This window comes from Carassius auratus, unplaced genomic scaffold (assembly GCF_003368295.1).
Source record: "Carassius auratus strain Wakin unplaced genomic scaffold, ASM336829v1 scaf_tig00017894, whole genome shotgun sequence".
NCBI classification, from domain to species: Eukaryota; Metazoa; Chordata; class Actinopteri; order Cypriniformes; family Cyprinidae; genus Carassius; species Carassius auratus.
Genome location: NW_020524828.1, coordinates 18,476 through 30,518, shown reverse-complemented (window position 1 = coordinate 30,518; position 12,043 = coordinate 18,476). Strand labels below are relative to the sequence as shown.

Below are 12,043 nucleotides of genomic sequence, written 5' to 3'. Positions count from 1 at the left end.
AGCTGCTTTGAAACAATCTGTCTACAATTACATCGGACAACTCACATTTAATGTTTAAAGTTAAAGCTCTCTCTGAGAATAGCAGGGGAATTTTTAGTTTGCAAAACAATTTGTTCTAATTCTGATATGTTTCTTGTTGATCTGGCATGTTAACATAAAGACACACTACTGTATGGTTACTAGCAGTTTTATTGTTTGTTCTGCTACTCATCGGTGGAATACATGGAACATACCAACAATACAAAGTGTAATACATTTTTTATTTTTATATAAATGAACCACTGTACAAAGCCACACTTCAAGTGTAGAATATTAAACAAAAAATTATTTCCAACTTAAGTTATATTAACACTCACTGTACCAAACTGGCATTCATTTCAGACATTCCTTTAAAGTCAGAAAAAAAAAGAGCAAAACCCAAACACAGTCTGAGTTCGCTGTGTTTCCTCTTTACAGTCACATTTACTGTACAAATATACACACTGATCATACAGATCAATAATATACTGTTATTTCACAGACACTTGTATAAACAGAAAACTGGGTTTTAAATCAACCACCAGAGTTATATATTCAGTGTTTGAGATACAAGAGATAGTGGAGTATGTAGTTAGTGGAGTTCAAATAAAGCTTGTGTGTTTCATGAGCACTACATGAAAAGTCAAATAAAAGTCATTAGTTTGGTTTTTGCTGAATCAATAATATTTATCGAACACTGGTCAGGCCCCGGTGAGGAGTATTTCACTTGTTCAAGACAATGACAGTTGCCATGTTTGATGCACATCTTCTTCTGGAGCCCAAAATATTGTTTTTTGATAATAATTGCCATTAAGATGATGATGATGAGGAGGATGACAGATATGCCCACAACTGGAGTGATGACATTATTCTTAGATTCCTCAATCATAGATCCAGGAACATTAGTTGCACCTATGACTGGAGATGACTCTGGGAAGATGAATGTATGTTTAATGATTTATGATAGTGTTAAAGTCATAAACTTAACTTAAGTCTATCAGCCTGCAGACACAGACCTTCACAAAACACTTCTGCTATTGAGAATCTGATCAGACTGATTTCACAGGCAAATCTAAACATCTCTATTCTGATTGTAAATATCTTGAGAGATGCATTACTATTTAGAAACCATGATCATGCAACAGTTAGGCCCATACACATGGCAGTAAATTGCAAACATTTATTGAAATAGAAACAGATATGCTGTACCTGTTATGTCCACAGTGAATTTTGTTTTTTTTGTTCCACAGGTTGTTTGCACAAAGAAGCTGAACTGTTCTGTCATTGCTGTTGTTGGAGTGTAGCGGCATGTGAAGATTTTACTCTGTTTACAGGAGTCTTTAAGAGCTTCTTTACAGATGGCTTGATTCATTTGGGTATAGAAACTTATACATTTCAATGGAACAATCAAGGCAATTCACTGAGACGCCTGGCAGTGGAGATTTACTTCCTTCCCCACAGATCCAGTCACATTCTCACAGCTTACACTGATATCTGAAACATAATAATGTATATCATTTAATCAACTGAACAATAAATACCTGTGATACCATTTGATACCTGTTTGTAACATTGTTTTTAAGTAAAAGAGCACATTTATATGCATTAAACAATGTATTGTTAATAAATCATAAATAAATAATAAACCATTTCCCCCCATTTTCTTAAATTTTTAGTCTATCTTCTAAATTCTCACACACATAGCTGAAGTTTATTCTCTTACCTTCATCAGCTTGACAGAGAGCAGTAAAGGTCCAAAACAGAGAGAACAGTTGCCACTGCATTCACAGCCTTCATGGTTGTAATTCTTGCAAAATGGAAAAAAAAATATAAATATAAAAAAATCTGAAATTTTACATTAGAATTAAACTCAACTTAGGACAAAATAAGGCAGTATTATAGATCAGAGAGTTTAAAGAGACATTAAAGAGGATAATTTACTTACAAAGTTTATTTCTACAGACACTTAAATATTGTTCAGTTGCAGGGTTTTACACTTAATTTTGAAGCGCTGAAGGGATTGCATGTGTAAAATACACACAAAATCCCAAAATGTATTTAAAGTAAGACATTGAAAGCACACAGCAAAATGTGTTTTTGAAACATTCCGTTTTATGACAATGTATCTGTTACTGGCTGAAAGAAAAACAAGTATGATTCTTTAGAAACCCCTGCAACACGAATCAGACCAAAACCACATTAAAAAGTTTTCTATATTCGACATTTAAAAAAAATAAAATGCTAAATGTCTAATATATGTATTTGAATATTTTCCAGTAGTTGCTTATGAATGTGTAAATGTTGAGGGAATTATTTCTCACCTGCGGTCGGTTTTGTCCTCACTGTCTGAGTTTACTCCGCTCTGTCTCTCTCTGCTGTTGCACGAGCAGTTAAATAGAGCTCCTGGCAAGGGGGCGTGTCTCAGTGGAGGAGGAGGGGGAGGGGGCATGCTGGGGCACTGCCTCCAAATGGGTGGCCACCAGTGACCAAAAAAAAAGGTAAATTCTACAGTAAATCCTATTGATTTTATTATTATTATTATTTTTTACTTGAATAAAATTACTTGTAAACAAATGCAGTAATAAAGCACATTTTTTATTTTAGTTTATTGTCATCCCTGTATATATCCATTAAGTTACATTTGAGAATAAATAATTAAAAAAAACTTTTTTCATGGTTTGGCACTGCTGTCTTCCCTGCCTTCAAAGGAAACACTTATGTGTGTCTGTTATTCTCTATCTCAAAAAAAAAAAATAAAAAAAATAAAAATAATAAATAAATTCAAATTGTGAATGAAATGCACGCATCCATGTCATTTCACGTGTAAAAGACTAAGTTAGGCCTGGCAATTTAACTGACTATCTAACTGACTTACTCTAATGCATTAACAAGTAACAATTATTATTATGGAACATTCTGTGCATTTAGTCATTTGGTGCAATCTTGTTATGTGGTCACTGTCACAAAATAAACTGATACACAATATGCAAATTAACATGACTGTATATCTTTTGATAGCGCCCAGCGTATTTTACTTTTATTGTGTTTTTTTAAACGTTGACTGAACATTGGATTGAAATCAACCATGACCAACGCGAGCAGAGCCATATATATATATATATATATATATATATATATATAATATATATATATATATATATATATATATATATATATATATATATATATATATATATATATATATATAATATTAGCTACCTTGCAGTATAGATATCAATCAGCAGTAAAATTCACCATAAACATTCACAATAAAATGAAATGACGTTGTAATTGTTTCTGCAGTGAAATCAGTCTGTGGTTCATCTGCCATGATTACACTCGTTTTCCTTCAACACACTCCGTGGCCCTTTCAAGTCTTGTGGTTTTTTCAGGTGATGGAATGAGGCATTGACTTGACTCTGAATACTCATCACGTGTCAGTTTGTTCTCTTTCCTGGAATAGTTATGATTTCTCAAACAGATGCACCTTTATCTCAAACAGCAGGCAGTGGTGTTATGCAAACAGATTTTGGGTTCATATATAAATATTGAATTCAAATGTTGCTTTGAATAAAAGAATCTGCCAATTGCATAGATATCATTCTTTCCTCAGATTTTCAGAAAACTGATCTCAAGGTTGATTTAAACTGTGTAGAATTACACTAAAATCATTCTACCTTAAAATCTCTTGATTTAAAAAACAAACAACCCCTCAAATATATAAAAAATGTCCGGCTGACAAATACTAATAACTGACCACACTAATAACTGACCACAAGCCTCTGCTTGCGATTCTCGGACCAAAAGCAGCGATACCAACTTTGGCAGCTCTTCGAATGCAGCGATGGGCTTTAGTGCTGATGGCTTATAATTATGACATTGAGTATCGGAAATCTGCTGCCCACATGAACGCTGACTCAATGTCCACAACGCCAACAGTGGTTAAAAATTGTACTGGGAAGAAGGAAGTGTTGGACGATCTTCCAGTTTCTGCACGGGACATATCACAAGCAACACAGAAAGATCCCACACTATGAAAGTGTGAAGCAGCATGAATGCACCACAGAGAACCATTTACTACACATACTGTTGATAATAAAGTCACCTTCTCTATTGCTTAAAATTTTCAAATACCAGCAAATCTGTATTTCATTTAATGACAGCTGGCAATTATATCAATAAACATGGTTCATTCCAGTCACATATATATCATGGTTTCTCAATGTGCCGCATCTATCTGTCACTTGTCTGTCATTAGTTTATTGTTGTTGCCCTATTGGATGATGATGAAATATATGAGGAAACAGAAGCTATGTGGCAGTTTAGAGAAATGAAGAAATTAAGCTTCAGTAGATCTGAAAAAGATAGAAATGAAGCTCATTACTAAGTTACTAAATGAAACAATCACAAAATGAACTGATTTTAACAAAAATAATGACTGTTTAAAGGTTGTCTTTTTTAAAACGGATCTCTGTTTTGCAACATTGAATCTATTATTTGACTGTTTATCGCTATAAAGCTGCTTTGAAACAATCTGTCTACAATTACATCGACAACTTCACATTTAATGTTTAAAGTTAAAGCTCTCTGTGAGAATAGCAGGGGAATTTTTAGTTTGCAAAACATTTTGTTCTAATTCTGAGTAAATGTTTTCTTGTTGATCTGCATGTTAAGATAAGACACACTACTGTATGTTACTAGCAGTTTTATTGTTTGTTCTGTACTATATCGGTGGACATACATGGACATACCAACAATACAAAGTGTAATAATTTTTTATTTATATAAATGAACCACTGTACAAAAGCCACACTTCAAGTGTAGAATATTAAACAAAAAATTATTTCCAAACTTAAGTTATATTAACACTCACTGCTACCAAACTGGCATTCATTTCAGACATTCCTTTAAAGTCAGAAAAAAAAGAGCAAAACCCAAACACAGTCTGAGTTTCGCTGTGTTTCCTCTTTACAGTCACATGTACAAATATACACACTGATCACACAGATCAATAATATAACTGTTATTTCACAGAAACTTGTATAAAACAGAAACAGGGTTTTAAATCAACCACCAGAGTTATGATATTCAGTAGTTTGAGATACAAGAGATAGTGGAGTATGTAGTTAGTGGAGTTCCAAATAAAGCTTGTGTGTTTCATGAGCACTACATGAAAAGTCAAATAAAACTCATTAGTTTGGTTTTGCTGAATCAATATTAGAGTATATCACTTCTTCAAGACAATTACTGTTGCCATCATCATTTTTGATGCACATCCTCTTCTGGAACCCAAAAGATTGTTTTTTGCTAATTATTGCCATTAAGATGATGATGATGATGAAGATGACAGATAAGCCCACAACTGGAGTGATGACAGCATCCATAGATACAGCATTCGTAGATTCAGCAACATGAGTTTCATTAAAGATGAATGACTCTGGAAGATGAATTTATGTTTAATGATTAATTATAGTGTTAAAGTCATAAACTCAACTTAAGTCTATCAGCCTGCAGTCAGATTCATCACACAGATTTACTATTTAGAAACAATGATCATGCAACAGTTAGGCCATACACATGGCGGTAAAATTGCAAACATTTATTGAAATATAAACAACATATGCTGTACCTGTTATCTCCACTGTGAATTCTGTTGTATTCATTCCACAGGTTGTTTGCACAAAGAAGCTGAATTTTCCTGTAATTGCTGTTGTTGGAGTGTAGCGGCATGTTAAGATGTTACTCTGTTTACAGGAATCTTTAGGAGACTCTGTTGTACAGATGGCTGGGTCTTTAAGATATTGAAACTTATACTTTTTAATGGAACAAGGGCACATTAGTGAGACGCTGCAGTGGAGATTTACTTCCTCCCCCACAGATCCAGTCACATTCTCACAGCTTACACTGATATCTGAAACATAATAATGTATATCATTTAATAAACTGAACAATATATATATATATATATATATATATATATATATATATATATAATATATATATATATATATATATATATATATATATATTTATATATCATTGTTTTGTGTAAAAGAGCACATTGATATGCATTAAACAATGTATTGTTAATAAATCATAAATAAATAATAAACCATTTCCCCCCATTTTCTTACATTTTTAGTCTATCTTCTAAATTTTCACACACATAGCTGAAGTTCATTCTCTTACCTTCATTAGCTTGACAGAGAGCAGTAAAGGTCCAAAACAGAGAGAACAGTTGCACTGCATTCACAGCCTTCATGGTTGTAATTCTGAAAAATGGAATAAAAATATTATAAATATAAAAAAATCTGAAATTTACATCAGAAATTAAACTCAACTTAGGACAAATAAGGCAGTATTATAGATCAGAGAGTTTAAAGAGACATTAAAGAGGATATTTTACTACAAAGTTTATTTCTACAGACACTTAAACATTGTTCAGTTGCAGGGTTTTACACTTAGTTTTGAAGCGCTGAAGGGATTACATGTGTAAAATACACGCAAAATCACAAAATGTATTAAAGTAAGACACTGAAAGCACACAGCAAAATGTGTTTTTGAAACATTCAGTTTATGACAATGTATCTGTTACTGGCTGAAAGAAAAACAAGTTTAATTCTTTAGAAAACCCTGCAACACGAATCAGACAAAACCACATTAAAAAGTTTTCTATAGTCGACATAAAAAAAAAAATAGCTAAATGTCTAATACATGTATTTGAATATTTTCCAGTAGTTGCTTATGAATGTGTAAATGTTGAGGGAATTATTTCTCACCTGCGGTCTGTGTTTCCTCACTGTCTGAGTTTACTCCGCTCTGTCTCTCTCTGCTGTTGCACGAGCAGTTAAATAGAGCTCCTGGCAAGGGGGCGTGTCTCAGTGGAGGAGGAGGGGGAGGGGGCATGCTGGGGCACTGCCTCCAAATGGGTGGCCACCAGTGACCAAAAAAAAGGTAAATTCTACAGTAAATCCTATTGATTTATTATTATTATAATTTTTTACTTGAATAAAATTACTTGTAAACAAATGCAGTAATAAAGCACATTTTTTATTTAGTTTTTTGTCATCCCTGTATATATCCATTAAGTTACATTTGAGAATAAATAATAAAAAAAAAACTTCTTTTCATGGTTTGGCACTGCTGTCTTCCCTGCCTTCAAAGGAAACACTTATGTGTGTCTGTTATTCTCTATCTCAAAAAAAAAAAATAAAAAAAAAAAATTAATAAATAAATTCAAATTGTGAATGAAATGCACGCATCCATGTCATTTCACGTGTAAAAGACTAAGTTAGGCCTGGCAATTTAACTGACTATCTAACTGACTTACTCTAATGCATTAACAAGTAACAATTATTATTATGGAACATTCTGTGCATTTTGTCATTTGGTGCAATCTTGTTATGTGGTCACTGTCACTAAATAAACTGATACACAATATGCAAATTAACATGACTGTATATCTTTTGATAGCTCCCAGCGTATTTTACTTTTATTGTGTTTTTTTAAACGTTGACTGAACATTGGATTGAAATCAACCACGACCAACGCGAGCAGAGCCATATATATATATATATATATATATATATATATATAATATTAGCTACCTTGCAGTATAGATATCAATCAGCAGTAAATTCACCATAAACATTCACAATAAAATGAAATGACGTTGTAATTGTTTCTGCAGTGAAATCAGTCTGTGGTTCATCTGCCATGATTACACTCGTTTTCATTCAACACACTCCGTGGCCCTTTCAAGTCTTGTGGTTTTTTCAGGTGATGGAATGAGGCATTGTCTTGACTCTGAATACTCATCACGTGTCAGTTTGTTCTCTTTCCTGGAATAGTTATGATTTCTCAAACAGATGCACATTTATCTCAAACAGCAGGCAGTGGTGTTATGCAAACAGATTTTGGGTTCATATATAAATATTGAATTCAAATGTTGCTTTGAATAAAAGAATCTGCCAATTGCATAGATATCATTCTTTCCTCAGATTTCAGAAAACTGATCTCAAGGTTGATTTAAACTGTGTAGAATTACACTAAATCATTCTACCTTAAAATCTCTTGATTTAAAAACAAATAACCCCTCAAATATATAAAAATGTCTGGTTGAAAAATAAGTTCATGTATACTTTAACATGAACAAAATTATAAATGCAACACTTTTGTTTTTGCCCACATTTTTCATGAGCTGAACTAAAAGATCTAAGACTTGTTCTATGTACACAAAATGCCTATTTCTCTCAAATTATTGTTCAGAAATCTGTCAAAAGCAAAAGTGTTTTGTTCAGTGTAACTTGTCTTACTCAAATAAACAATGAATACAGATCAGCTCTTTGCACTCTCACCCACTTTACTAGTTTAACTGGTGTAGCTTCCCATAAACAGAATCCAGATATCGATCTCTACACAACACGTCAACAAGTCACACATATACAGACTGATCAAACAGAAGAATAATATACTGTTATTTCACAGATCATGTCACCTGTTTCCTGGATGACATCCTTGTCACTGCCAGGTCAAAAGAGGATCATATCAGGAAACTGGATGAAGTGCTTAGCAGACTGGAGAGGTATGGCCTCAGAGTAAAACGTTCAAAGTGTCAGTTCATGCAAAGCAGTGTTGATTATTTGGGGCACCGCATCGATAAAGAGGGACTTCATCCTACTGACGAAAAGGGAGCAGTGATTGTAAATGCCCCAAAACCAAACAATGTCACTGAATGACTGAATGAATGTCTTTTTTGGGCCTCCTAAATTATTATGGTCGTTACTTCCAAAATCTCTCCAGTCGGCTTCAGCCTTTACATAATCTGCTTAAAAGGAAGCTACCATGGAGTTGGACTGCTGCTTGTGATATGGCTTTTGAGGACGCGAAACAGCTGTTGCTCAGTAGCACAGTGCCTGTGCATTATGATGGCAATCGACTTCTGAAATTAGCGTGCGATGCCTCACCTTATGGGGTGGGCGCAGTGATCTCGCACATTATGGACAATGGAGAGGAGCGTCCCATAGCATTTGCGTCTCGCACGCTAACGGAAACCGAGAAAAAGTATGGTCAAATAGAACGAGAAGCCTTGTCCATCATCTATGGTGTAAGCAAGTTTCATAAATATATTTACGGACATAAGTTCACACTAATAACTGACCACAAGCCTCTGCTTGCGATTCTCGGACCAAAAGCAGCGATACCAACTTTGGCAGCTCTTCGAATGCAGCGATGGGCTTTAGTGCTGATGGCTTATAATTATGACATTGAGTATCGGAAATCTGCTTCCCACGTGAACGCTGACTCAATGTCCACACTGCCAACAGTGGTTAAAAATTGTACTGGGGAAGAAGGAAGTGTTGGACGATCTTCCAGTTTCTGCACGGGACATATCACAAGCAACACAGAAAGATCCCACACTATGAAAAGTGTAAAGCAGCATGAATGCACCACAGAGAGCCATTTACTACACATACTGTTGATAATAAAGTCACCTTCTCTATTGCTTAAAATTTTCAAATACCAGCAAATATGTATTTCATTTAATGACAGCTGGCAATTATATCAATAAACATGGTTCATTCCAGTCACATATATATCATGGTTTCTCAATGTGCCGCATCTATCTGTCACTTGTCTGTCATTAGTTTTATTGTTGTTGCCTTAATGGATGATGATGAAAATGTCTTTAATTAATTTAACTTTAAAGTTAAAACTTTCTGTGAGAATAGCAGGGGAATTTTTAGTTTGCAAAACATTTTGTTCTAATTCTGAGTAAATGTGTTTCTTGTTGATCTGCATGTTAACATAAAGACACACTACTGTATGTTACTAGCAGTTTTATTGTTTGTGCTGCTACTCTATCGGTGGAATACTTGGAACATACCAACAATACAAAGTGTAATACATTTTTTATTTTTATATAAATGAACCACTGTACAAAGCCACACTTCAAGTGTAGAATATTAAACAAAAAATTATTTCCAAACTTAAGTTATATTAACACTCACTGTACCAGACTGACATTCATTTCAGACATTCCTTTAAAGTCAGAAAAAAAAGAGCAAAACCCAAACACAGTCTGAGTTTCGCTGTGTTTCCTCTTTACAGTCACATGTACAAATATACACACTGATCACACAGATCAATAATATACTGTTATTTCACAGAAACTTGTATAAAACAGAAACTGGGTTTTAAATCAACCACCAGAGTTATATATTCAGTAGTTTGAGATACAAAAGATAGTGGAGTATGTAGTTTAGTGGAGTTCAAATAAAGCTTGTGTGTTTCATGAGCACTACATGAAAAGTCAAATAAAACTCATTAGTTTGGTTTTGCTGAATCAATAATATTTATCGAACACTGGTCAGGCCCCGGTGAGGAGTATTTCACTTGTTCAAGACAATGACTGTTGCCATGTTTGATGCACATCTTCTTCTGGAGCCCAAAATATTGTTTTTTGCTAATTATTGCCATCAAGATGATGATGAGGATGACAGATAAGACCACAACTGGAGTGATGATATAATTCTCAGATTCCTCAATCATAGATCCAGGAACATTAGTTGCACCTATGACTGGAGATGACTCTGGAAGATGAATGTATGTTTAATGATTAATTATAGTGTTAAAGTCATAAACTTAACTTAAGTCTATCAGCCTGCAGACACAGACCTTCACAAAACACTTCTGCTATTGAGAATCTGATCAGACTGATTTCACAGGCAAATCTACACATTTCTATTCTGATTGTAAATATCTTGAGAGATGCATTACTATTTAGAATCAATGATCATGCAACAGTTAAGCCATACACATGGCAGTAAATTGCAAACATTTATTGAAATAGAAACAGAATATGCTGTACCTGTTATGTCCACAGTGAATTTTGTTGTTTTCATTCCACATGTTGTTTGCACAAAGAAGCTGAATTCTTCTGTATTGTTAATTGCTGTTGTTGGAGTGTAGCGGCATGTTAAGATGTTACTCTGTTTACAGGAGTCTTTAGGAGGCTCTGTACAAATGGTTGATTCATTGGGGTATTTAAACTTATACATTATAATGGAACAATTAGAGCAATTCACTGATACGCTGCAGTGGAGATTTCCTTCCTTCCCCACAGATCCAGTCACTTTCTCACAGCTTACACTGATATCTGAAACATAATAATGTACATCATTTAATCAACTGAACAAGATATATATATATATATATATATATATATATATATATATATATATATATATATATATATATATATATATATATATATCATTGTTTTGTGTAAAAGAGTACATTAATGGGCATTAAACAATGTATTGTTAATAAATCATAAATAAATAATAAACAATTTCCCCCCATTTTCTTACATTTTTAGTCTATCTTCTAAATTCTCACACACATAGCTGAAGTTTATTCTCTTACCTTCATCAGCTTGACAGAGAGCAGTAAAGGTCCAAAACAGAGAGAACAGTTGCACTGCATTCACAGCCTTCATGGTTGTAATTCTGCAAAATGGAATAAAAAAATTATAAATATAAAAAAATCTGAAATTTACATCAGAAATTAAACTCAACTTAGGACAAATATGAAGCAAAATCACATAATGTATTAAAGTAAGACACTGAAGGTACACAGCAAAATGTGTTTTTGAAACATTCCGTTTATGACAATGTATCTGTTACTGGCTGAAAGAAAGACAAGTATAATTCTTTAGAAAAACACTGCAACACGAATCAGACAAAACCACATTAAAAAGTTTTCTATAGTCGACATAAAAAAATAATAGAGCTCCTGACAGGGGGCGTGTCTCAGTGGAGGAGGAGGGGGAGGTGGCATGCTGGGGCACTGCCTCCAAATGGGTGGCCACCAGTGACCAAAAAAAAAAGGTAAATTCTACAGTAAATCCTATTGATTTTATTATTATTATTATTTTTTACTTGAATAAAATTACTTGTAAACAAATGCAGTAATTAAGCACATTTTTTATTTAGTTTTTTGTCATCCCTGTATATATCCATTA

The 12,043-nt window shown here is 33.7% G+C and overlaps 1 protein-coding gene across 3 annotated transcripts; it reads right to left on the bottom strand.

Annotated features, from left to right (window-relative positions):
• Positions 1 to 5,162: 5,162 nt before the first annotated feature.
• On the bottom strand, positions 5,163 to 11,527 carry LOC113075883 (uncharacterized). 3 transcript variants are annotated; one of them, XM_026248542.1, is made up of 4 exons: positions 6,798 to 6,842; positions 6,208 to 6,290; positions 5,648 to 5,929; positions 5,163 to 5,455 (listed from the first exon to the last, which is right to left on the bottom strand). In XM_026248542.1, the coding sequence occupies exons 2-4, from the start codon at positions 6,278 to 6,280 to the stop codon at positions 5,211 to 5,213; spliced, it is 600 nt and encodes a 199-aa protein (XP_026104327.1). In that variant the 5' UTR covers positions 6,281 to 6,290; positions 6,798 to 6,842; the 3' UTR covers positions 5,163 to 5,210. The 3 variants fall into 3 exon arrangements, with proteins under 3 accessions (XP_026104327.1, XP_026104326.1, XP_026104328.1); XM_026248541.1 differs by lacking the exons at positions 5,648 to 5,929; positions 6,208 to 6,290; positions 6,798 to 6,842 and adding exons at positions 10,889 to 11,176; positions 11,446 to 11,527; XM_026248543.1 differs by lacking the exons at positions 6,208 to 6,290; positions 6,798 to 6,842 and adding an exon at positions 11,446 to 11,526.
• Positions 11,528 to 12,043: the final 516 nt, after the last annotated feature.